At 44.0% G+C, this 27,579-nt stretch overlaps 1 protein-coding gene across 1 annotated transcript in view; it reads right to left on the bottom strand.

Moving 5' to 3' along the window:
* Window positions 1-25,793, bottom strand: part of LOC308305679 (formin) — a 121,927-nt gene extending 96,134 nt beyond the window's left edge. The window contains exons 1-2 of the mRNA XM_080750517.1: window positions 24,117-25,793; window positions 9,699-9,865 (exon numbers count right to left, since the gene is read on the bottom strand). Coding sequence (XP_080606643.1) covers window positions 9,699-9,865; window positions 24,117-25,665 — 1,716 coding nt within the window. The 5' untranslated portion in view covers window positions 25,666-25,793. The remainder of the gene's footprint in view (window positions 1-9,698; window positions 9,866-24,116) is intronic.
* Between the last annotated feature and the right edge of the window lie 1,786 nt (window positions 25,794-27,579).

The raw sequence follows: 27,579 nt of genomic DNA on the forward strand, positions 1-27,579 counted from the left end.
GAGGGCCGATTCTGCCCATTTCAATGAGAACGAAGCGTTCTTTTTTGCTTTTATTTTTTGTAGAAATGGCAGCAAACCGTTCCATTCCCATTGAAATGCATTGGCAGAATCCTCCCTCATTGGTAGAATAAAGGTGTGGTGTAACTTTGCCCTAACAGAGTATTTCTACATTGCAGCATTGCATTGAGTACTTCTTCCACGATTGCAGGCAATGCATGGACACTGGATTAGACATGGATGTCAGAGAGAAGACCCTCAGTTTCACAGAGGCCACAGAGGTCATTCGCTCACAACAACCCTCTGGTGTTGATTGGCAAAAGGAAGGTTGGGGGGGGCATTTTCTTAACCTACGACAAATAGTGAAAGCAGATCTACATAACACGTCGCATTGCAACACATTGCGAGCTTGTAGATCAGATATTTCCGTCTATTTCTTTATTTAATTAAAACTGAACAAATGGACACATTTTCACTTCATTTCCCAAATGAAATGCATGCATTCAATTTGGCTGGCCAGAAACAGGGAGAACACATATCCCATGACATATATTAAAACAGTCTGAAGCTGTTCTAACCCTGCTCAAGAGATATGATGTTCCCTTCCCACTATAACAGGGGTCTTCAACGTTTTCAGGCCAAGGACCCCTTAATTGAGAGAGAGATGAAGCACAACCCCACAACCTTTTCATAGATTCCATATAGTTTCATTGTTTGACAGCACAATCATCAGTGTATTTTGGATTCATGTCAATTGGTGTTTTCAGATATTGAACCACTTGAACCGTCAATACTTAATTAACATCACCTTTCACTCTGTATTTAGACTGCTCTTTTCCCCCCCTACACCAAAGCTCTTTGCCAAATATAGACGATCTACAAGCTCACAACGCCTCGCAACGCAAGGCGTTGTGAGCTTGTAGCTTGATCAAGCTTGTAGATCGGCTATTTTTGGCCAAAGTTCTCAGAATATGGATGCCATAGGTTTCAAGTGGTTAATATAAAAAAGGAGAAAAAAGTTTCCATCACACAAAGATTTGGAGGACCCCCTGTAGTAACTCTGAGGACCCCCTAGGGTAATATAATACAAAATACAGATGCAATTTGTATTGAATCAATTTGGATTTCAAGTTGTGTTACAGCGCGTCACTACATACTTTAACCTCTGTGGGACTTTTGGGCTCACTGCCAGGAGATTTGGAAGTCCTCTCGAAAATGGACTTCAGCAGTTCCTTCTCGCCTTTGATCTTCTTCTTCACTGCCTCTAGGTCCATAGGTTCTGTCGTTTCCTTTTTAATCGCCTTTGGCCCGAAGAAACTCTTGAAGGTTTCATAGGCCGTTTCTGAGGCCGTCCGTCTCGTGACGGTGGATGGCGGGGCGGTCATTTCTGTTCCCGGAGCTTTATCCATCACTGCCTCCTTGCTGTCGCCGGGCTCTTTGGGTTCGGGCTCCGCTGAGGAATCCTGCCCGTGATCCTCTGCCTTTTGGGTCCCATCTTGGCTTTCGACGCCGACATTTGATTCACCAGCGAGTGCCCTGGGCTCAGTCCGTTTCTTTGTCAGAGCGGTGGTGACCTGCTCGGGGAAGAAGCTCTTCCCTTTGTTCACCGTCTTCTTGAGGTTGAGCAGGGCCAGGTCGGTGTCCTTCTCGCTCTGCTTGATCTCCGCTAGCGTCTCCCGGTCCTCGCCCACCGCTCCCTTCCTCAGCACCCGCAGCCCGCTGAAGAGCGCCGGCAGCTGGAAGGAGGGGGCCGAGGACAGGGCCGTGCCCCGGGAAGGAGACAAGGCCATTGTGTCCGCAGGCGTCTCGGAGGCAGGCGTGTGGCGCTGGCTATGAGGTGGGGAGTCAGGAGTAGGACTTGGCTCACGGACAGCTGGGCACTCTCCAGGGACACAGCACGACAGTAACGTGGTTTGGCTCGATTCTGAAAGGTCCTTTGTCTTATCATTAACAGCGGTGGACAGCTTCTGTGTGCTGGAGCAGGCTTTAACTGAATCATCAGCTTGTGAAGAGACTTGGTTTGAGGAAGGCATCTCGTTTATCGTTTCAGCCACAGCATCCTGTTCTTGTCCATCAATCAACAACCTCCTGTTTGGAACCTCCTCTGTCCGCTTTGATGGCAATGTGGCGGCAGCATCATGAAATGAATCCTCCAAGTCTGGAAGTTCTGAAGTGATGGAGAGATCAACAGTTGAAGGCACAGAAGAGTTTCCTCCTCGACGCATGTTAGCCAGATCGGTTCCCACATCCCTGCTTCTAGAGCCAAGGCCAATCCTAGACATCGCCCTCCCCATCGTTTCTCCTTCCTCGGCCCCAGTGGGAGCAGCACTTGCATCGGGGTGACAGTTTTCGCCCTGTTGAGAGACAGACGGCGTCGGAGCAGGGTCCGCTCTGCTGGCGGACTTGTGCGTGAAAAGAACAGACGCGTCTTTCAGCGACCTCTCCACCAGACTGTGTGTTCTGAACACGGGCGGCTGGTAGTCCGCCGCCTCATCAATGTCACACATAACTTGACTGGGGCAGGTCAGCTGACCCGAGATGTCAGCACCGTGACCTAGCATGTTACTGTCCTCCGTGCGGAGGAGGAGGAGGGGCCCGCTGGTCTCGACAAGCGTGTCCGATTCACTGCCGAGGGCCCCCTCCTCGTCCTCCGTTTCTGTGTCACTGCAGATTTCCACCATGGTGACCTGGACCAGGTCGGGGTCGACGGTTGCGGCCTCTGATGTTACACCTGGTTTGTCCGGCTCCTCACAGGACTCAGTCTCCCATGATACAACATTCTTCTGCACCTCGTCACAGTTCTGAGACATGATATCTCCGGGCACTTTGAACGTGTCACTGCTGATAACGTCCCCGGCACTTTGATCACCTTCAGACGGAGAACTCTGCTCGTTGGACAGTGTTCGGAAGGACGTCAGCACGGCGGTGTGGCCTCGCGCCGGCGACGCCGAGCGCTCCCAGGCGAAGACATTGGAGAGCTTGTCCAGGAAGGAGCCGGGGGGCTGCCTCCCCCGTCCATCCGAACCGTTACTTACACCCTCCATCTTTTACTTAACCTGTGACATTCACTGAGAGCTAATTGAGTCGGGTCCAGCGAGGGAGCAATTCCTGCACAGAGGGTTCCATTGAGAATGTCACAAAAGGTGCATCTCCCCACCTCCAGCCATCCAACCTGCCCCTGTTCCACTTTTACCGTTGGCCGGGAACAAAAGGCCTTTGTGAGGACAAATCCCCCCCCGGCTCGTCTTACTGCTCTCCAGGAGGGCTCCAATTATAACAACACTATCCTATAATCCTGTTAAACTACACACAAGCAGACGCCACATGTATACAGTATATATATATACGCACACTCTACCACTTTCAACACTTCACACACAAACTCATTTTAACTGTACGTTGTAAAAGGGTTCAGTTCACTGTCCTTTGAGTGAGATTCCAAATGACGTTCTGGGGGAGGAAAGAAAAGTCCACGTTGTTCAGTTGCTGGAAGCGTGAGTCTCACACAGAATAATCTCCCTGGGAAACGCGGGGGAAAACAGCTCCTTCCACTCTTTCATGAACACGTTCGAAAAAGGTTGCCTTGCTATTCCATTAAGTTAGGCCGTCTTTCCTTATGTGTCGATAAAGAGCCAGGAGTCTTTTTCCACTGCCAAGCATGTGTGTGTGTGTGTGTCTCAGGGTACATGACAACTCTCTCTGTTGTAAATGGGTGTGTGAGAAAAGCCCCTCTCTCAGGTTGGATAAAGTGCGAGTCTCACTGGTCGATCCGGTCTGGGCCCGCCCCTATCCCACCCTGCCTGGGAGGGAGCTACAAGCAAGGGGAAGGCACCACAGGTGTCTGGTTACTACGGTTCACTTCCTCATAATGGCTTCTTCAGGTGAACACTCTCAGCGCTGTGCTGCCTTTAGTGCAATGTAAACACGGAGGTGGAGTTAAGCCCTACAGCCCGGCCCACGACTGCTTAAGTTCAGTGGTGAGCTGCAGTGTTGCCATGTCTGCTTATTATAAGCAACTTTAGGTCTTGTTTTTCTGTAAAGTTGCTTGTAAATATAGCTAGTTTTTCCCCCCAAGATTTTTTTGAAAATAGCGGATCTACAAGCTCACGACACTTGGTGAGCTGGTAGATCGGCTATTGTCAGCCGATGTGTATAGCTTTTAAGTGCTCATGTGTTAGTTGCTTCTTTGGGGATTTTTTTTCATAGCCCATGATTTCTTATTTCTCTCAACAAATCTGGCAACACTGTTGAGCAGTTACAACACTGTGTTGTCTGTGTTGTAATTATACACAAGGCTTGACGCGCATCCTTGTATCTGTGCATAATCTCATAACTATACTTAATCACAAATAAACATAAAAGCATTAAAAAGTTGTCACTGGGGATAATAATCCTTTGTTATTGCACATAGACCCATAAATAACTCAAATTAAACCCATTAGTCCAGTTCATAGGCGTAGCGGCTGGTCATGGAGTTAACAAGCCTAATTGCCGTTGGGACAAAAGTGTTTTTAAACGGTTCATTCTTGCATGGTAACGAATGGAACAGATCCTTGCGACTGCTTTTCCGGTGTTAAGTGTTTAAGTGGGTAAACTATGCAAGCAAGGGTCCTGAGTCAATAGAGCCCTAGTCTCTGTGTAAGTGTGTGTACATTGCCAGATTTACACCCGACTATTTCTTTTAAATTATGTTGTTTCTCCGTGACCTGCAGTCACTTCTCGCCCTTAAGGCGTTTTACTTGTGAATATACTTTAGGCCCAAGTATACAGGCTGTCAGCTTGGGCCTGTAAGTACAATCTGCTTGCTAAGATAATCATGTTTTCCATCTATTCCCATTTCTATATCCCACATTTTGCCGACTTCTGCGTCAGTCATGATTCACATACTGTATCTTGCAGGCATGAATAGTGAGCAGTGGCTTGTGCAAAGGTACATGTTCTCTGTGTATGCTTAATAAACTTAAAAACATGCCGTGTGACACTGCTTGCTTACATATCAAGTGAATGAGCAGTCACCGCCTTTAATAGACCGCCTCACAACAGAGATTAGTAAAATCACAACCCACAGGGTTTAGACTATGCTGTGATTAGTCAGTTAGTCTGACACTGGCTACATTGCAGCTACCATCGTCAACGCTAAAACATTGTGTGGTCTGCAGTCCAGTCAGGCTGCAGGACGCAACAAATCACATTCTAAATCACTCATATTACTGAGTATATGCATCTCATTATGTGATAGACTTACTCTACTTAAGAGTCTCTGAGGGGGTTGAACCATTAGTGTTGAAGTTAAATTGTAACAAATTACATAATTAATATATTACAATCTTTGGTTGTTTATTATTATAAAAAATTAATATTTAAAAGAAAAATATATGATGGCCACATGTGTTTCATTTGCAAACTGTGAAACTGTGTCTACAATATAAGCACATGGATAAGAATAATTTTGACTTGTAATAAGTTTCATAAGACCTCCAAAGAGAGGTTTTGTGTGTGTTGTAATCTATGCAAGAGAATTAATCCACAACCCAGTTATCAGTGCATAATCTCATAACTATACTTAATAACTCTTAAACTGTGTAAGCAATAGATGTGTTTCTGACGCCATGTGTTTAGCTCACAACAGAGGATTACTAAATCAAAACAGTCTGTGACAAGACACGAGAAACCTCACAGTAAATATGGAATGAAAAATACATTTCAAGCAGCATTTGCCCCATCATTAATCAGCTGAGAGACCAGACAAGACATTTCTGCAAACTACAGGCTGAACCATAATAATCACTCTCATGTTGTCTCTAACCCTGCACGGGCCATGGTCACCCTTAGCAACCAAAGGTCACTCCTAAATGCATTCCTTTAAGCTGGCCGATTTGGCGTGACCAATGGCCGTCACAGTCCACACGCCAGAGCACATTTCAATGAAAATATCTCAAGAATTTTCTTTAGTGTCCTTGGTCAGTTGCATAATTTTAAATGTGAAAATGTCCCCTTCTATAATGCGTTATATTTAGTTAGTCCGCAGTGATTCTTTTGTCAGCTAGATCTTATAGAATTTAAAGCTAATCCGATAGTCAGGGGGACAATAAGTATCTTATGTAAGAGCATGGTGGTATTTCATACACATTGTAAGGGTAATCCCCTTTGGAGGCCAGATTAGCCGGAATGCACTAGATAGAAAGAGGTGGAGGGTTAACGCTGCTGACAGACAAGACAGCCATTAACAGCTACACACTGAACTGTGTAACAAATGGACTCAGATAGAGGCCAATAATTTGCAAACTGGACATTCAACCACTTTCAACCTGGTTTTACCATTTCAGAGCCAATCTACAATTTCACAACTCGCCATGATATGACGTGTCGTGAGCTTGTAGACTGTCTATTTTCACCGTGCAACACCATCATACAACAAAGTATAACATTATGCAAAAATGTCATCATATCTGTCCCTTTATCTAGGGAGCTGTCACAATGCAATTGCTCAGGGGAAAACATACAATAGCAGCAGTATAATACAATAGAATGCAACGGAGGAAGTGGATTCCTCGGAAAGACACGTCATAAAAAAAAAAAAAAAAAAGCGAATGACATCGTGACAGTGACAATGGAGCCCCGCCACAGGCTGCTACGCAAGACTACAGTTGACAAATTTACGATTCGTTTATAATCGTGTTTCGTCACCACACGAGACACGACATGAGAGGCTTTCATTCTCTGGTCTGTGAGATTGATGTGTTGTCTGATAAAGGTTAGAAGACGGACAGGTATTGTCTGTTGGAAACACAATGCTCTGAGACGCTGATACACTCGACCACACCCAGGTGAACAGCTAGAAGCATCAAAGCCTAACCCAGATTGCATGATAGAGCAACTGTAATGGTTTTCATCCGCATTCTAACAGGTGCAGGGGAGTCACAAGGGGGGGGGGGAGTGGGACTGAGTTACTAGGGCCCAAGGTGGAGGGGCCTATTTTATACTTCAGCTAATGAAAAATAGCAGATATAAAAGCTCACAGCGCGGGACCGAGTGCTGCGATGCGAGCTTGTAGATCTGCTATTTTTGAAAAGTCGTGAAAATGTGTTCAAATCTTTGAATACATTTGTAACATTTGTAACTCAAATTTTGCTTCTGGGTGGTCCCTGGAACTAAAGCTTGTAAGCTTGTATATCTGCTATTTTTCAATAGTTAAAGCACAAAATAATGCGTAATAATCCGTTCCCAGTCTAAATGGGTTAAACCCCCTCCCCCTATGAAGAACATTCATGGGGGGCCCGCAGTGAATCCTTGTACCCAGGGCCCAGAATTTGGTGTGACACCCCTGACCAGGTGACACAAGAGGACAAGGCTACTCTTTCATGGTGCTGCAGAAGTCAGTCACTCCCATTACGCCATCTGTGCCTCCATTTATTTATTACATTTATTTTATCTTTAGAGTACCCAATAAATTGTTCCCCCTTTTTACCTCAGTTTAGTCGTTGTGCCAATTCCTGAATACCCGTATTCTTGTCACAACTGCCTCTATTGGCTCATCTGCCAGTGAGGGACCACCACTGGGAGGACGTAAGGCCTCCATCATACTCCTCCTATTCAACATTCCCTGCTGACAGGCACTCCATCCCAGGGGGCGATTTATGTGCGACGACAAATATCGCCTTCCCTGTCCGGCGTCCATTCCATGAACACGGCCAATTGTGCTAAGGACACTCAGCCCAGCATTGTGGAGGACTCAAACCCTTAATCTCCACGGTGGTGTACAGGAATTTCACCCCTGCACCACCCTGGCACAGGCTGGATTTGGCTGGCAGTGTAAATCAGGCCGTTTGGTTATAGGGCTGTATTGGTTGGATTCACAGATCTGTTTTAGTCTTGTGAATGTTGCTTTATTCATCCTGTTTTGTCTTGGCTGGCGCCTCAAATGTGGAAAATGGTGCTTCCTAGTTAGACAAAGTTATAATATGATGACATTTTAATGCAGACAGGAGTGCAGTAGACAGCTGTGCGTTGATTCTCGTGCGAGAGCAGGGGTGTCAAAGTCATTGCGCGACTTAGCGTGGTCCGGATAACGTTTTCTCCAGGCGCGTAAAGGCCTCTAGCAGCTAGAGGGAGTGAGGGGTACGGTTTGTTCCCGACTTGTCTGTGCAAGAAGTGATTATCAACCAGTAAAGAAGGCCTCAATGTCAGCCTTTGCCTGTTTATTTGCTTCAGTGACTGGTACAAACACCCGAAGACATGCATCAAACCAACAAAGCGTGGTAATCTCTACCTGTTCGTTTGGAAGGCAGAGGACACGCATGATTATTATGTTATGTCACATGCCCCGAAGACAGTTTTTTGCCTTTGTGGCGTCGCTACATCGAAAGTCAGCTCAATAACAAGGACACAGCAACGCAAAATTACTTAATAGAACTGGTTAGAATAATTGAAAACGTTAAGCCATCCAACTCGGCCGCATGAGGCGGCAAGATGTTTTTAACTTCTATGTCAAGGGTCTTCAAAAGGGGCTCCGGGACCCCTAGGGTCCTCAGAGTTACTACAGGGGGTCCTCCAAATCTTTGTGTGATAGAAACTTTTTTTTTTTTTTATATTAACCATTGAACCCTAGCGTCCATATTCTGAGAACTTAAGCCAAAAATAACAGATCTACAAGCTCACAACGCCTTGCAACACGAGGTGTTGTGAGCTTCATCTCTCTCTCAACTAAGGGGTCCTTGGCCTGAAAACATGTGCTCTGCCTCAGCACCACAGAGGAATAATCATTTAACCCCACATGGTTGAGCAGAGTCCCTCAGGACTCCATAACTCTCTTTTCTGGTTTCTGTTATTGTGAAAGCTTTAACTGAAAATAGGCGATCGAAAGCTTGTCAATCTGACATTTCCAGCTTTCCCCACAGTGTGGATGCTGGGGTTTAAGTGGTTAAGTCAGTCGTGGCTCGTCCACAGCCACGGTCCACGGATTGGAATCCTTGATCTGTTAATAAAACTCTTTAGAATCCATGATCAGGTGGTTACATGCTTCAGTGGAGTGGAACGCTAACGAGACAACAGTCCCCCAGGGGAGAATGTGTTGGCTACGCTGCTCTGAGTCTGAAAGGGAACAGAGGAAAACTACTGCTTATCCGGGAAAGCACTGTGTCATTTTGGAGTTTACGTTGTTGGTTTACATGAAGACGTTAATGAACATTCAATGGATGTTAGATCTGCTATTTTTGAACTTTTAAAAATGTTAATTAATCACCTTTTCCAATAAGGAAAGGATTCGAAATAAGCCTGCTGGCTTCTTCCTTTCCTCGCACTGTATCATCATGATCCCATGTTAACATGCCAGATTTTGCTAGAAGCTCATTTCCTTCCGTAGTCCCACACAAGTCATACATAATAAGTCATAATCTATCGGCTATTTTCGGCAAAAAGCTTTGGTGTAGAGCAGAGGGGAAAAAGAGCAGACTAAGTGAAAGGTCAAGTTTTATAAGTATTGACAGTTCAAGTGGTTAAATATCTGAAAACACGAATTGAATCCAAAAGACACTGATGATTGTGCTGTCAAAAGATGAAACTATATGGAATCTATGAATAGGTTGTGGGGGTCCCTGCTTCATCTCTCTCTCTCAACTAAAGGGTCCTTGACCTGAAAACGTTGAAGACCCCTGTTTTAAAGTAAAAACAGCGTGCGTGCGTGCGTGCATATGTGTTCTCACCGTGCACTCCAGTTTGGGGTAGTAGGGCGTGTCTCCGATGATGTCATCCTCGGGCGGCGTGATGCGTAGGAAGTCCAGGTGGTCGGGGCGAGGGACTCTGGACAGCGGCTCCTGGAGCTCATCTCCATCCAACGTCCACAGGTCTTCCTGGCGCAGGAGAGCATCCTCTACACACAAACACACACACATGTCAAAAATACCCATGTTTCAATACATATCGTCTCTGTCAGGCAGAAATCTCTCCACGTTTTACCCTTTTATGTTTTTCCCCATAAATGAATGCCCTAACTCAGGGGTTCCCAAACTTTTTTGTCTCAGGTCACCCCATAAATATATTTTTTAAATCCGAGGCACCCCTACATTATAATTTTCACGCCCAGCACCTTATATTTATAGCATATCGTCATTGTCGGGTGGAAACCATGTATGTCCAAAATCATTTGTTTTATATTTATCATCTAAAACATTTACTAAACTAGTGAAAACAGCAGATCTACATGCACAGAACGTGTGCTTGTAGATCGGCTGTTTTTTAACCTTAGCGGAAATACCCTATCTACAAAATGCATCGCTTTGTGAGCCTGTAGATTGTCCAATGTCAGGAGCGGGGGACTCCAGTAACTAAGTCCAAAGGGTTTAATTAAAGCTCTATGTTGTGCCAAAACAGATCATACATTGCACCATTAATGTTACATCATATAATTAAAGAGATTAAAATAGAAACATTATAATTGTAACAAGGAGTCACCTGTATGGAAAATTAAACTGGGTGGAGGACTGGAGGTAGAATGCAGGCGTCACCGATTTTGCTGCACCCTTGAGAAGCTATTTTTAACTGCACTTATAGAGTATAGCTAACCCTCTTCTGTCTCAGTCTCAGCAACACTGCTTGTCATGATCCAATGAGTTATTGATGTCTGTGTGAGTGTTAGCCTTAAGACAGTAGTACCATACTTAACCCATTAAAGAATAAACATCTGTGTCATTTTAGATTCAAGCCATATATATATCACACTGGTTGGCTATTCAAAAATAGCGGATATACAAGCTCTCCGCGGCTCATTTCACGCAGCACTGCGAGCTTGTAGATCTGCTATTTTTGAAAAATCTAGAAAATGTGTGAAAGTCTTTGAATATAAATACAGTGTATATATATTTAAAAGCAACATTTTAACTCAAATTTGCTTCTGGGGTTTGCTTCTGGAACAAAATATTTTGAAATGGGGGTCCAGTTATGGTCCAGCTGCATTATGTAAGATTTACAGCATGTCCTACCAGGCATTAGAGCCCAGGTCGCCTGTGGCGCGAGTGTCAAACTTTCTACTGCCGACTGCTGAGCTAAAGAAGGAATTTAGCCTGCTTGGGCTGGGGAGATGTTACGCTTTGAGCTTCATAGAAAACCTTTTTTCCTGCCTGACCACAGTGGAAAAGCATTGGAGACCACCTCCAACAACCTTAGTTGTATCATCATATTAGTTCTACCATACAGACTGATTAAATAATGTTCTGCTCACACACAAAAGAATATGGATAGTAGGCGTACAGTACATGGTTAGGCTAAATCAGAGAGGCTGTGTGCGTTTGTGTGTGGGTCCACGACACTACATTAATTCAGCAATGAAAGAAAAGTGGCCCCGGAGACAGACGACACAGGAGTAGCATTACTACACTAAATTTCTAAAATAGATTGAGAGACACTGCCCTCTCCTGACCGCCCAGCCTATTGTATTACTGACTGCTAAAATGATTAACACACAATACCGCGCGCACGCACGCACACACACACACACACACACACACACACACACACACACACACACACACACACACACACACACACACACACACACACACACACACACACACACACACACACACACACACACACACACACACACACACACACACACACACACACACACACACACGTATCTCTATCTAAAGCCACAGTAGGACCAACCACCCCCTGAGGACTAATAAAGCCTAAGTTACGCCTCTATCAGAGTCCAGAGTGAAGAGCTATTCACTTCACCGCGGTGTAGTTTTCTTGCTATCACCTAAAAATACATAACAAAGCCTAGGTGATAGCTAGGAAACTACAACGCGGTGAAGTGAATAGCTCTTCCCCCTGGACTCTGATAGAGGCTTTACTATATCGTTCACCATTGCATTATTTTTTTATAGTCGGTGTGAACACTACCATCCACTTGACGACGTTTAAAGCTATACTTCTATAGTAATAGCTCAGTGTGGGTGGCCCTTCACTCTGGGCTCCAGTCCATACAGTGAACCAGAGATGTCAGCTTCACTTCACTACACATCTGAGTAATAAACAGGCCTTGGTTTCTTACGTCCGACTCACTCAGTGACATATTGCAGACATCCCCCCCAGACACAACATCACAAGGAAGCAGCTCTGTACCAGAGTAGTGCTGTGTGCACACCAGGGATGGGACGATACGCGATATTATCGCTTATCGTGATAAAAAAAAACACTCACGATAATCGTATCGTGGAGATTTTATTTATCGCGATATCGTCCTCCGTCATGCACTGGGATCAATTCACCTTTTATTTGCCGAGCTGCATATCCGGTAAAAGGTACTTACCAGTATAATACACATACTTGATACAGTCTTTTTTTCACTATCAAATGTCTTTGCCAAAAAATAGCTGATCTACAAGCTCACAACGCGTCACAAGATCTGCTATTTTTTGGCAAATGTTCCGCCCCAGGATAATGGATTTTGATTATCGTGATAATATTGTAAAATCGCGATTTCACAATAATCGTGATATGAAATGTTCATATCGTCCCATCCCTAGTGCACAGCACCATCACTCTGTACCAGGATGAGCGTTCTCTTGGATAGCCTTGTTTCACAACACTCATCATGCATGCTCACGTGTACAGTCAGCCACATACACACATTTCCCTTGCACTGCGCCCTCCATGCCTGCATGCATTCATTCTCTTAAGACCGGGGCATTCATGTGAGAAAAGAAAAAAAACCCAGCCAGGATGGAGAGCAGGGGCGTCAATTGGGTATGGCAGGGGTATGCAGCTGCCATACCCTGGGTCCAGGGGGGGGGGAATAAAAGTTACTTTTAAATATAAATCCATGAATGTCTATTTTTCTATCTGTGCTGGTTAAATTACAGTAAAATAACTACAAATGCAAAATTTAACAAAATGGTCACTTTAACAAGGTATTACAATTATATTCTCCACACTTGTATTCTCCCAATCTTGACAAAATGGTATATTCCCAGGTTCCGCAGGTCAGCTGCACAGGTGCAATTCATTATTGTTAATTTTAGCACATTTACTAACATGCCAAGTTTAGCTGCACTTGAACAACCATTCCAGGCTGCCATATCCAGCCCAAGAAACCGTAGAAACCTGTGTAAAAAACGGACAAAACGAAAAAAGAAAAAAAATCAGACATTGTGAAAATAGCCGATCTACATGCTCACAACGCCTCGCAGCCCGAGGCGTTGTGAGCATGTAGATCTGCTATTTTCAAAATAGAACCGTGTTATACAAAATATAATGCCTCTTTTCCATGAGGACTCCCATCTTTGCCATACCCTAGCTTTTGCTGAACTGACGCCACTGATGGAGAGGGAGGGAAACTGAGACCGAGGGGAAGGAGGAGGAGGAGGACGACAGGAATGAGCAGGAAGAAGGGTGCGGCGGGTGGTAGGATGACCGGAGGGTGCGTTCGACCACGTGATGGAAAATGTCCCCCGGGTTGGATTCTGGAGCCTGGAGACCCGCGTTGTGTGTTTGCCAGGGGCGTCACAAGGTGGGACTTGAAAATGAAGGCCCGGCCCTAACTGGGTCGGCCCGAAGCCCTACCCGGCCTGACTAGTTAGCATACATTGTAGGCCCTACCCTACCCTAAATGTCGGGTCGGGTTCGGGTATGGTCGGGTTCTCATTACTCTATCACAGAGTAATAGTAATAAAATAATAAAAAAATATATATTTGAGCCAGAGGCCCTACCCGGCCCGACTAATTAACATACATTTTAGGCCCTTCCCTACCCTAAATGTCGGGTCGGGTTCGGGTATGGTCGGGTTCAGGCATAACTCTTGACTGAGTTACTAGGGCCCAAGGTGGAGGGGCCTTAATTATTTTATACTTTAGCTATTGAAGAATAGCAGATACACAAGCTCACAGCACGGCACAGAGTGCCACGCTGCGAGCTTGTAGATCTGCTATTTTTTGAAAAGTCGTGAAAATGTGTGCAAATCTCTGAATATATGCATTTTGTAAGTGAACATTTATAACTCAAATTTTGCTTCTGGGGGGTCCCTGGAAATAAATATTTTGAAATGGGGGTCCGTGGCCAAATACATGTCATTTTGGGGGTCCTTCACATGAAAAAGTTTGAGCACCACTGACATAGAAATATAGGATTTGAAATATTCAAAGACTAATTTTCACAGTTTTCAAAAATAGCAGATCTACAAGCTCGCAGCACGGCACTCGGTGCCACGCTGTGAGCTTGTATATCTGCTATTTTTCAATAGTTAAAGCACAAAATAACGTGTAATAATGCGTTCCCAGTCCAAATGGGTTAAACCCCCTCCCCCCTATGAAGAACATTCATGGGGGGCCTGCAAGTGAATCCTTGTACCCAGGGCCCAGAATTTGGTGCGACACTCCTGCCTTCCAGCTACTCTGTCCTCAGTTCACCGTTTCTACTATCCCCACCTAAATAAAGCGATGACAACAACAACAACAAAAAAGGAGGAGGAGGAGGGGGGCAGGGGATCTCGTCTCGAAACGCGGTGTCCTCGTTTCGGCTTTTTCAAAGGATGTAAGACAACACCGGATGGCTATGCTCTTATCGTCTTAACCTTTTATAGTGTTGAATTAAGAGAACCTGGAACCCGAGATACACTTTTTTTCATCCCGGGTTATGTAAGCTGCTAAAATGTACGTACGTACAATAGTCGCAACGATTTAAGGACACACTGCACGGCTAAACGCCTGTTTCATACTGTAACCGTAGGCCTATAAAGTCTCCCCAGCGACTTGAGTCTCAGCCAAACACTTTGAATTCAGTCATGAGAGCCCACACACAGAATGAACAGGGGAGGGAGTATGGAATGTTTCATTGAGAAATTAGAGCGTTAGAATTCCCTTTGGGCATTGGACAGAAGTCGTCGTCATCAGGCAGGCAGCGGGGCTGGCTGCCAGCGTTTCCTCCAGTTCACTGGGGAGCCGGGGGACGGAGGGGGCGTCAATGAAAGATTAGATTAATAACTTTTTTTTCATTATGATAATGCTACGGCTTAATTGGGTCCACCCGCTCACTGCAGGAAATGCTGACTGGTCTGGGAAAGGCTCCAAGTGCAGAGTTTAGCACAGTCTGAGGAATAGCTACTGACCAGAGGCAGCAGTATTTTTTGTCCCACAACCAGTTTCAGTGGCTTTTACAGCCTTAAAGTACTGAGGAATGATCAGAAACCTGCTGGAACTATTAAGCATGTGTAACCCTGTTTGCCCTATTTTGGGCACCTCGTTATAGGAAAGCATTTTCCAGTATTTTCACAAGTTGTCAAAAGATTCCCAAATGTATCAAACATTTTCACAAATAGTAAAAAAAAAAATACTTGATTCGCCTGTCTTTTTTCATACGACTTAGAATAAGGCTTAAGTGGTGAAATATACCAAAGACAAGTAAAATGAAGACAATAAGAACAATTATGAATGCCTTACCGTTGTACCCCACCACCAAAGTGTACTGTATTATATACCAATAGGCCTACCTACACATGTAAATGATGATAAACAACATTCTGTTTGGACACGCTGCCACCATCTGGACAGGCAAAGGAACAACAAATATCTAGCTGACTTTAGTACAGAGCCGCCTAATTGGAGTAAGTCCATTGGAAATTCCATTGTGTTTCATCATAGTATGAATAATAATGCAAGTTGCTGGTAAACACTTTTGGAGCTTCACGGGGGTTGACTTGAAACAGATTAATGGTGCATTTTTAATAACTCTAAAAACAGGTACGGACTGAGCAGAGGCACTTATGTTACATTAGGTAATGAGTTTCTTTCTTTTTTCTTTTGCACTCGGGAGACCACTTTGCAGATGATACACTCTCAATACAACCGTGCACGCACAAACGCGCGCACGCGCGCGCACGCACGCACGCACGCACGCACACACACACACACACACACACACACACACACACACACACACACACACACACACACACACACACACACACACACACACACACACACACACACACACACACACACACACACACACACACACACACACACACACACACACACACACACACACACACACACACACACACACCCACCCCGTGGGTGATGCTGAGTTCACTGGCACAGGCTGGGTAAATCTGCACTCGTTGCCATTTAATCTCGCTCTCTCTCTCTCTCTCTCTCCTCAACAGCAGCCAAGGCAGAATCAATGCACCTCCAGTCTAGAGAATACAGCGAGCAGATAGGATGGCACAGGCTCTTCTTAATAGGTATATATATAGTATATACATGTACGTACGACCTGAGAACAGTTAATGCTCTGCTGAATGAATCGACCCATCCCAAGACACGATCAGTTTGCCAAACATCATCTAGAACAGATGCACCACGCACGCACGCACCACCACGCCACCGTTCTGCAAAATCACATCGGAAACACACAAGCATGTTCCCTCAGATGACCTTCTCTCTCTTTGTGCGAGCGTGCACGTGCGCGTGTGTGTGTGTGTGTGTGTGTGAACACGGCAGATCTGCACGTGTTGAGTGACAATGTAATAATGTGCATGTGAAAATCAGAGAGTGTGAGGTGAGCACCTGTCAGGGAGAGAGGGAGGGGAGAGAGAGAGAGAGAGAGAAAGAGAGAGAGAGAGAGAGAGAGAGAGAGACCTAGCTAATCTGGGGGTTGCTCTGCAAGAGCAGGAGAGGCAGTGTTTGTTGGCATCATGCCATCATGTCTGGTCCTGAAAGGAGAGGTTCATGTCATAGACTGGATTAATGTGATCGTGTCTGTCAGTCAGTCAGTCAGTCAGTCATCTCTCCTCTATGAGCTGCCGAGGGACACGCAGCAACGAAGGCAGTAACTTGCTAGTGAAAAGGTCACATACACATGAGATGATATCGTTATATACAGTAGCATACACATGTCAGGTATGGAATTTCGTCATTTTAGGGTCAACGCCACTCTGCTTTCGGGCAGGCCTTTGGGCAAGTGTGCAGCACACAGCAGTGACAGTACACAGCAGGTGTGGTGTATTGGACAGTGGACATACAGTAGACGAAAACAAAATAAATGAAAAGATGTAGCTGGCAAGGGCTTTACACAAAGTAATAGAATCAGCTCAGATTTACAGTTGACTCTACTGCAATCCATACACATACACGCATAATTGAGATGAGGGAGATCCAAATAAACAATAAAAAGGCTCTAAAGTCTATAACCTCACAATACTTGCCATTGATCAACTTTAAATACATTATAAATGAATATGGGAAACCAGAACACTGGAGACCTTTTTTTTTATTCTATTACAAATGATTTACGGTATTTAATATTTTATTTTATTCACATCTATATAAATCAATAATAATACTTTTAATTTCTTAAAGGACCAATATTTCTACAAATCATACCAATTGCTAAAAAAAACCTGTACAGTATATCCACTTTGTTTAGGGGCTAGACATCTTGGTAGGATACATTTAGGCCTGATAATGATAGAGGCCTATCATGCATGTCAAAATAATGTATACTTTATATTATTCCCAATAACATGTTCCTTATTATACTTCAGTGTTTTCATATTTTGGGGGGGAAAAGCCAATTTAACGTTGAGCTGCCCACAATGTTTAGCTGCCCACATGGCTTTCACACAGGCGTTTATGTAGTTTATATAATCATGAAACTTGGTAAATAATTCAAACATTTGAATTGCTCAGCTGTTGCACCTCGCCCTCGTCTCTTCTTCATCATCATTAACCCATTTAAACCGGGAAAGTGACTGTCATTTTAGATTTTAGCTACTGTATATGTGTATATATCAGCAACATACGTTTTTCAGACAACTCTTAGGATTTTAAACAGTACAAAGTTTACAGAATACAGTTTAAAACAGTGGTTCTCAAAAACGTTTCTTACAGTTTCTCTCCATCCCTCTCGCTCTCTATCTATTTCTACACCTATCCACCAGTCTTCAGTATCTTCTTGTTTACCATCTGTGAGGAGCCCTAATGCTTGGTGACATATCACTTTAAATCGTCCATCATCGCCAAACAATGCTGCTTGTGACAAAACATTAATTAGGCTTCAGTGTGGCAGATTATTGCCATGATCTTATGATAATTATTAGTGGGGTTCATAATAAGAACACCAAAGCCAGACGACTGCTTATCTTGAGCATCAATCAATGTACGTATAAATAAAGGGAGCTGACACCCATTATGAAACTCTACTCTTTCCCCTCCAATATTTAAATATATAATATAAAAGAATGCTGTGCCTAGTGAGACAAAATCCAATGCCCTAGTTCCCTCTCTAAATACAAATCTATAAAACCTCATCATTCACAAACATAAACCTGTGTGGCGTGGTGATATAGCATCTGATCTCGTCCATCATTTTCCAAACAGGAGACGGGATCATAGACTTTCATATAAATCCTGGAAATGCTGGATTTATAAATCTACATTCCCTCACGCTTCTTGCCAGACGACGCAGCAGAATTCTCACAGCCTTCTCTAGAACAGTGATTTAATTAATTTCACATTCACACGCACACCGACGGTGGAGGCAACCATACAAGGCACCCATCTGCTCAGGTGGATTCGTTAGGTGTTCTGTGTCTTGCTCAAGGACATTTGAACATGCAGCTGTGTCTCCTAAGGCGCCAATGCCGACCAGAGCACAGTAACTCATTAAGCACAGCAAGTTACAGTGCATCCGAGAGAGACCTTTGTTTTCTTGGCTGTCATACAGTAGCTCAAATGTAAAACCAAGCAATTCAATTATTTATTAATTTGCCTGGCTTTAGGTTTGAGCTTCATAAATACATGTACAGTACACACACACATTATTAGAATGATAAACACAACACAAACGGTTTTGGACATACAAGGTTCCTACCCGACAACAGCGATATATATACTTATATATAGGGTGAGAGAAAGACAGAGAAAGGGACCCTCTTAAACTCTCTCTTGGCAGATAAGAGTAAACCTCATTAGGCGAACAGAACAGGCCCTTGTCCTCTGTGAGAGGAGAGCAATGCCGCAGGCACTGCAGCGTCTGCAGGGTGACACTTAACAGCCACAGAGAGACACGGAGAGGGACAGATGTCAACTGACTCTTGTTCTGCACTGATCAGTTTCATATGACCTTGCCAGGCGGCTTATTAGTTAATGTGATTACGGTATTGCTTACCATAAAGCAAACAACGCAATATCTGTGTGTGTGTGTGTGTGTGTGTGTGTGTGTGTGTGTGTGTGTGTGTGTGTGTGTGTGTGTGTGTGTGTTTGTTGGAAAGGGAGTGTGAACATCATCTCTCTATTACCATGTCGGGGGGGGGGGGGGGGGGGGGGGGGGGGGGGGGGGGTTATCGGTTCGATCTTCCTGGTTTTTGGTCAAAGTGTCCTTGAGCAAGACACTGAACCCTTAAAGGAATAGTTCACCCCCAAAATGACCTTTTTCTATTGATTACTCAAGCCATGAAGACTTGAGTTCAATAATAGTTCTAGTTTTTTGTCACATTCCTAAGACAAAAAATGTATTATAGTAAATGTACCCCCATTGATTCCGGATGGGGACCCAAATGCATTCGGGTCCCCATCCGGAATCATGCGGGTACATTTATTGAAATCCAAATATTGTCTTTGGAATGCGACAAAAAACTAAAAATATTATTGAACTCAAGTCAATAGACAAAATGTAATTTTAGGGGTGAACTACTCCTTTAACTGCTCCACCCTATATGAGCCGGTTGGTGCCTCCTTGCATGGTTGCCTCCGTCATAACACAGACGGTCAGACGCCTACTTACAGAAAACACACGTCGTTTCACATGTACACAATGCCCTTGATCAGTGTAAAGTTCCAGAGAATGTAACACGAACGCTTCTATCTACATAATCAAGCCTATTAATAAGCCTCAAACTGAGTTCACAGAACATCACAGACAGGATATTAGCAAACCATGAAGGGAGATGCAGGCACGTCTCAATTATTACATAACCGCCTGGTCCCAATTATTTGAGCGTATCACAATTATTATGCACACAGCTCATTTTCTTTCATTTGAATAAACTGCTGGATTAAACTAACAGATGTAATATTTCGATGATACATATACACTCTTACATATATGCTCTTTTAACCTTTGACAACTTGGTGTTCTTATTTTGGCTATTTTGGGCAAAATAAATAAACAATAGCAGATCTATAAGCTAACACTGTTTTGCTTCTTCTTTTTTTTTCATACTTTTTTTGTAAGTATAAAATAATGAAGTATATGTCCTGTTTTGGCCACAGTAGTACATTATTTATTTTGGTCATTGGTAGCGGTCATCATCAGTCATTTCTTTGTATAAGTCAGTATAATAATTCAGTTATTTATTTTACCTTAAAGGCAAACATAAATGTAATTGTTATACATTATTATGATCCAATGTTCATTGCCAAAACTAAATCATTATCCACAATTAATCGTCAGCTAGAATGTTGTTATCATGACAGCCTTAGGGATGTGCTGTCCCACTTAACTAACATAGTTTTGGTCGAACCCTGCCTGCCTGTGTTTTAATATAAGATGTATGTGTCAGTACTAAATAAAATCAATCTTGATATGCTAAAGCAGGGGTCTTCAACAGGGGGTCCTCAGCGTTACTCCAATCCTTTTTATATTAACAAGTTGAACCCTAGTTTCCATATTCTGAGAACTTTAGCTAAAAATAACAAATCTACAAGCGCTGTGGCAAAGAGGTTTGGTGTAGAGGGGGAAAAGAGCAGATTAAGTACAGAGTAAAAGGTCAAGTTTATAAGGTAATGACAGCTCAAGTGGTTAAATATCTGAAACACAAATTGACATGAATCCAAAATACACTGATGCTTGTGCTGTCAAACGATGAAACTATATGGAATCTATAAAAAGGTTGTGGGGGTCCCTGCTTCATCTCTCTCAACTAAGGGGTCCTTGGCCTGAAAACATTGAAGACCCCTGTCCTAAAGAGCATTACCCAGATTGGCTGTTAGTGTTCCAGATCACTGTAAGGGCTGTACAGCATGTAATTCGTATGTACAGTAAGTATGTGCATAGCATGGCACAGCCTTCAGTGTAACAGTATCCCCTTGAGATACAGAGTTATTTACAGAGTGACTTATCGATTAAACATGAGACACAACAGACGGTACACAGTAGCATCCAAGCACAGGGCTTCGGAAATCTGACCAGGATCTCTAGAGCAGTGTTTCTCAACCACTGTGCCTGGGGACCTTTGGTGTGCCCCTGAGAAGGCTCAAGTGTGCCCCTTGGAACTGCTTGAAAGCCAGTATTGTATTTATCATTTTAAAAATGATTCAAACTAGTGAACACAGCCGATCTACAAGCACACAACGCCTCGCGGTGCGAGGCGTTGTGTGCTCTGCTGATCAACAGTAGTGAAAACAGATCTGCTGTTTTCACTACTGTTGTGCGACAGCCTTGTATGATAAAGCAGGGCTTTACTTTGCAAAGAAACGTACAAATTTGAAACTTGGAGATACATGGTTTCTTCCCGACAGTGACGATCACCATGTTGGTGCTGGTGTGCCCATGGATTCTTGGGAAATGAAAAGTGTGCCCATGCAGAAAAAAGGTTGAGAAACACTGCTCTAGAGAGCAATAGGTCTACATAACCCATTCCTCAGTCAAACTGAATGCAAATAACTATTTTTAGCTCTTTTCTTCTTCCATTTTTAGATTTTCTAATAAAGACTAAATGAAGGCTTGTACAGTACAGTAACCACAACATAGACTACTACTATCTGCTTGTTTGGTTGTGTGTGTTAAGGAGGATGACATGGTGTGCGTGTTGGGGGATATCTAGGTGGGTGCTTGCATAGGCATTGCGTGTTTGCAGACACAGAGTCATTACTACAATTGATTCAAATCAACTCCACATGAGTAACACTGGCCCCTCTATTCCTCTGTATTCACCAGTCAGCATAGCTAGGCCCATACATCACTGTGTTATTTCTCCCTGCAGCTATAGCAGCAATGAGAAGAACATTGGTCAGCATGTTGATCAAGCGGGGCAGGGCAAAGAAACAAGGTTTTTTGGCCTTGTTTTATACGTTTATTGTATTGTTGCTCCCTACCCTCTTCCCCAAAAGGACCGCGATGGAGACAAGCCTATGGGCTTTACTTGTGTTTGTATCCTTTTGAATTTATTATCAATAAATCAATCAATCAATCAAAGCTAGACATTCTATATTGTTTCTGGCAGGCAGAAAACTGTTGGAGAAAACCCCAAGAGCGTTACTTTACAGGAAATGTATTGCAATGGAGCCAATGGTGTTGTTATTTAATAATACATATAAATAAATTGATTAGGATTCAAGTTTTCATTGATTCAATAGTCAAAGAAATCACAGACACTCAGACAGATACTACTTACTTTTGGAAGACGTGTAAAATACAGACATTCATTTCCAAAAATGTGAAATACATATTCAATGTTTCTGCCCTGCAGTAACGATATGATCTAATGATATAAGTGGAGCATACCAGTACATAGAATAGTGTAGGCTATTGTATGAACATGAGCCCTAAAATTATCCTTACATGTACATAAAAACAGATCTGATGTGAATTATTCATCGCAGAGTGAGTTATAGAAAGGAAATCATAAACCAAATGACAGTGGTTAACCCTAATGCAATAACAGTGAGAGTAATGGGGAGCACTGGGCATATGATAATGTCAACATGGATTAAGAGTTTCGGATTATCGTGCAGTCGTATGTACATAAGTCATATGGTACTGTAACCTCCCCACCATAAATACACAGCAGAGTGTGACCTTTGTCATGTCAAAAGAGAAGACATTATTCAGTAACCCGGGGCTAGTGACAGATCTACGACATACAGCAGCTGCTCCTGTGTTTTTAAATCCACATGTTCTTGTCATTGTAACCATGCGTGAGATTTACTGTAGCTCATGGGTCTTCAACAGGGGGTCCGGGAGCCCTAGGGGGTCCTCAGAGTTACTACAGGGGGTCCTCCAAATCTTTGAGTGATAGAAAGTTTTTTTTCGCCTTTTTTAATATTAACCACTTGAACCCTATTGTCCATATTCTGAGAACTTTAGCCAAAAATAGCAGATCTACAAGCTCACAACGCCTCGCGCTGCGAGGTGTTGTGAGCTTGTAGATCGGCTATTTTCGGCAAAGAGCTATGCTGTAGAGGGGAAAAAGAGCAGAATAAGGTCAAGTTTATTAAGTATTGACGGTTCAAGTGGTTAAATATCTGAAAACACAAATTGACATGAATCCAAAATACACGGATGATTGTGCTGTCAAACAATGAAACTATATGGAATCTAAGTACAGGTTGTGGGGGTCCCTGACTCCCTGCTTCATCTCTCTCTCAACTACGGGGTCCTTGGCCTGAAAACGTTGAAGACCCCTGCTGTAGCTTATGTCTGATTAACAAACAGGGCCCTGATGCCACGTAAATTCTGCACTCAAGGAAATCTTAATCCCTTTTTTTCTGTAACCCTTGAACCCGGGCCATTGTCAGTTTCCTGTGAACTGGGTGGGATAGGATTTTTCTTTCTTTATTTTCCTGATTTTGAGGGGCGGCGAAATCCCTGAGACGGTAAATTGGCAATGCTTCAGTTAACATTGTGTTCATGAGAACCATAGCGGGACTGAACTTTGTGTCAACTTGAAGCCTTTGATCTAGTATCCATCCGGTGACCTTGGCCTGCCCTGTGGCACCAGAAGGAGTTAAACTGGGAAATCAGATGTTAAGGGGCACAAAAACTGCTCTCTGTTCCCTCCTTCTCCCACTCTGCCGGGTAGTTTTTAATTTGGGCTGTCACGTGGAAAAGCCAACACAACACAAGCACACTTCAGTCGAAAACCTAAGCAGGAGAACAAAGCCATTTTAAATTGGACACATCAGCCAAGGCATTCCTAACTGTCCCCCTGCTCTAACTTAAGAGCACATTTAAAATAACTCACAATGACATCTCTCTCTCTCTAGTGTCCTCGCAATCCAGCATCAAAAATACCAGATCAAGCACATCCCAAAGCAATAATACTGTTAGAGACACAAAATTGAGAGATTGAAGGAGAGAGAGAGAGGGAGAGAGAGAGGGAGGGAGAGGGTAGTTAACTCACCTGTTGCTGTGGAGTAGCTGAATGAATTGCGCTTGCCGTTGGTTGGCTGTTTGCTGAGGTTCAGGTCCAGCCGTGTGATGGTGCGCTTGTTGCCGTTCTTGTCAATGACCTCCGTGGTCACCTTGGGCTCCAGCCTGTTACTGGAGCCATCCCTGTCCTGGCCCACATCTTCATCTGATAGCAGCAGGATGCGGTGGTTGAGCTGAGGGCTCGTCTGCTTAGAGGACAAGGGGGGCAGGACAGGGGACATGCTCTGGAGGCTGTTGGTGGCGGGGAAGGAGGTGTTGAAGACCCCAGCGAGGAAGGGCGACGTGGGGCTCTTTGGGTAGGGTTTGACCCCGGACGAAGACGCTTCAGTGGTGTGGGAAAGGGGCAAGCGTAGCCCCTCTGGGAGTTTGGCCCCTGGCCTTTCTCCATTGTCCCCCGGTCCCCAACCTCTGCTAGATCCCCTGCGCTCTCCGTACCGGTGCTGCTGGCTGTTGCTCGTCCCTGGCTGTGGCACATTCATACTAGCCCTGACTGGGCTCATGTGGCTAACACGCTGCACTACGACATCCACGTCTTGAACCTTGGCTACCACCCTGACTTCTGTTTCCCTGTTGATCTCCTCATACAGCTCGCCTGGTGAATCAAACCTCCTGAGAGGACGCAGGTTGCTCCCACTCTCCCGCCGGGTTAGACCCGCCATTAAGTTGGAAGAGCCGAATCCCAGACACAGCTCACTGTCAAACTCTGAAATGTCGTTGCAGAGATCCAGGTCGGGGTCAAAGCCCCGGCTGTCGTCCATGTCCGAGTCCCAGCCCTCGCGGACATTGTTGAAGTCTTCCTCCAAGGGCAGGATGGGGTTGCTGGCCGCACTGACGAAGGAGCCAGTTCCCGAGGTGTCAGAGGCAGCAACAGCATCGACGGTCTGTGGCTTCTCCTCCACTGCAGGGAAGGAATGGCCAGGACTGGACAGAGTGGATGAAACAGTGGGCTCAGTGGAGGAAGATCGACTCTCAACTTTCTTCTTCATCTTGCTGTGTAGGAGTTCTTCGGCACTATCCAGCTTCTTGCTTGCCAGCTTCTTAAGCTTTCTGCTCTTTGACGTGGGTTTCTTATTTTCTGCAGACGGGGCTAGGGCATGTTGATAGTTGCTGCTGCTGAGTACCTGACCCACAGGGCAGGATTCTTGACCCTCCACATAATCCTCCAGCTTCCCATCCTGGTTACCCATCCTGACTCTGTTGGCACAGTCCCCGCACAGCGATAGGAGATCAGCCAGCAACTGATGATTCTCCGCCGCTAGCCAGCGAAGCTCAGCAACAGCCTCCTTTGTTGCCCGCCAGGAGTTGAGGAGTTCGGAAGACTGGCTTCTTTGTTCGGACGCTGCGAGATCCTCCTTCTCCCGGTCATGGTTGTCATCGGGCCTTTCCCAAAGAGGGGCGCGGCTCCTATATGTAAAGCCCGGGGCCCGCCCCTTGGGCACATACAGGCTGATGTTGCTGACCTCATGGATGGGTGCGTAAAGACGCAACACCGCGTGCTTGCCCTCCATGGTGGGGGCCATGTTAATCACCCGTGCACTCAAATTAAAGTGGCCTCATTCATGCACTCTAATCAAGTGGCCAGTCACCACACCGTGTGGCTGGGTTTGGACTGCCCTGGAGGTCTCCGGTGAGCTCTTCATCAGCTGGCCTGCACAGCTCCTCCTCCTGTATCACACAGAAAAAGGCTCTTCTTGAGACAAGCAGTGTTTAACATAAGTAAAAGTATCAATACTGCAATGTAGAAACACTCTGCATTCAAGTAAACGTCTGGTCATCAAAATGTACTTCAGTACAAACCTATTGTCATCAGAATATACCTAATATAATATAATATACCAAAAGTAAAAGTACTCATTATGCAGAATGTCTCATTTCACCAGATATCATTATGTCTAAAATGTATTTAAAAATCTTTTGAAAACAGCAGATCTATAAGCTTGCAAATCTGCTTTTTTCAAATAGCCAACGTTTAAATAGGGCTGAAGTGGTTAATGTATGTTTTGTAATGATAATCAATATCTACAAAGTAACTCAAAATAAAAAATAATTGTAGTAGAGTAAAAGCACAATATTTGTCTCTGAGAGTGGATTAAGAGTACAAGTATCAGTGATGTCATTACGCATCCCGCATCAAAAACTCATTCTAGTCACCCAGGGACTCATTCATGTCATGGTCCTGGGGTCCCGGGGATGCGCCTCCATTGGAGTCCATGTTAAAATAATTTACCGCGTTGCGGTAAAAGAAAAAAAAAAGAAATTCCACAGACACCACCATTGTTCATGGGTGAAAGCATCCTACTTTACCCTACGTTAACACAAATAATCCATGTAGAAAGTCTTAAACAGGTGATAGAAACGTCAATGTTTTGATTCCACCGACGTCCAACGCCATTTTGCGAGCGTAAACTTTATATTGAGGACTCATAAAACTTTTCTGGGACCCATTTGAATGACCACCTGTGGGTCCCGGGACCCATTACATTGAAAACCTAGTAACATCACTGAAGTATATAGCATTGGAAATACAAGTAAACAATACAGCTATACGTCTGACAGTAAACAGGATGCGACCAATAATACACACAATGTCATGAATGCTTATATCTTGTAAGCTACTGTAGCCTACATGTTGGCTATTTATTCAGCCAATAGGCTGGTTCACATTAACTACTACTATCTGCAGATATTTTCATTCAGGGGATATTATATGGATACTGTTTGGTGGTTCCTACTGTAACTAACTCCATTCCTTGGGGATTATTGCAGTTTTTCTATTGAACCAGATCTAACTAATCCCTGATTAGACATCTAGACATAATGTGAATGCAATTAACATCTTGGTAGGATGGGAAACCAGCAGTTACACTATTGTCCTTGAGCACTGAGTTATTTTAGGAAAATGGTGGGCAGAAGAAGATACCGTATAGCAGCCTGAGCGGTTGCCAAAACAACAGAGCCTGGCCTCACTTGGATACAGGATAGGTGGGCACGAATAGGGACAACTGGGCACCTTGATGTAACTTTGGCTATTTTGTTCAAAATGTTGAAAAATAAAATGTTTGAAAAATGGCCTTATGCAAAGTATTGCATGATGTGAACATACATGTAACATCCTTATCAGATGTTATCCTTCTCCATGTAACATCCTTATCAGATGTTATCCTTCTAACTTCTTGTTTATGCTTCAAAATGACTGGATCATGGATGTACAGGTTATGTAGCAATTGTAGAACTATATGTTCTAATCATGTAAACTATAGTGTAAACTACTTTGCTCAAGACCATATATATATATATATATATATATATATATATATATATATATATATATATATATATATAAATTGTATTAATGTTTTACATTTTAGACAAAATAGACCATTTTACATCAGATCCCTGTAGTGCCCAGTCTCTGCCCACCTAGCTCTGGTCCA

The sequence above is a fragment of the Nannobrachium achirus genome (assembly GCF_963921795.1).
Source record: "Nannobrachium achirus genome assembly, chromosome: 20".
Taxonomy (NCBI): domain Eukaryota; kingdom Metazoa; phylum Chordata; class Actinopteri; order Myctophiformes; family Myctophidae; genus Nannobrachium; species Nannobrachium achirus.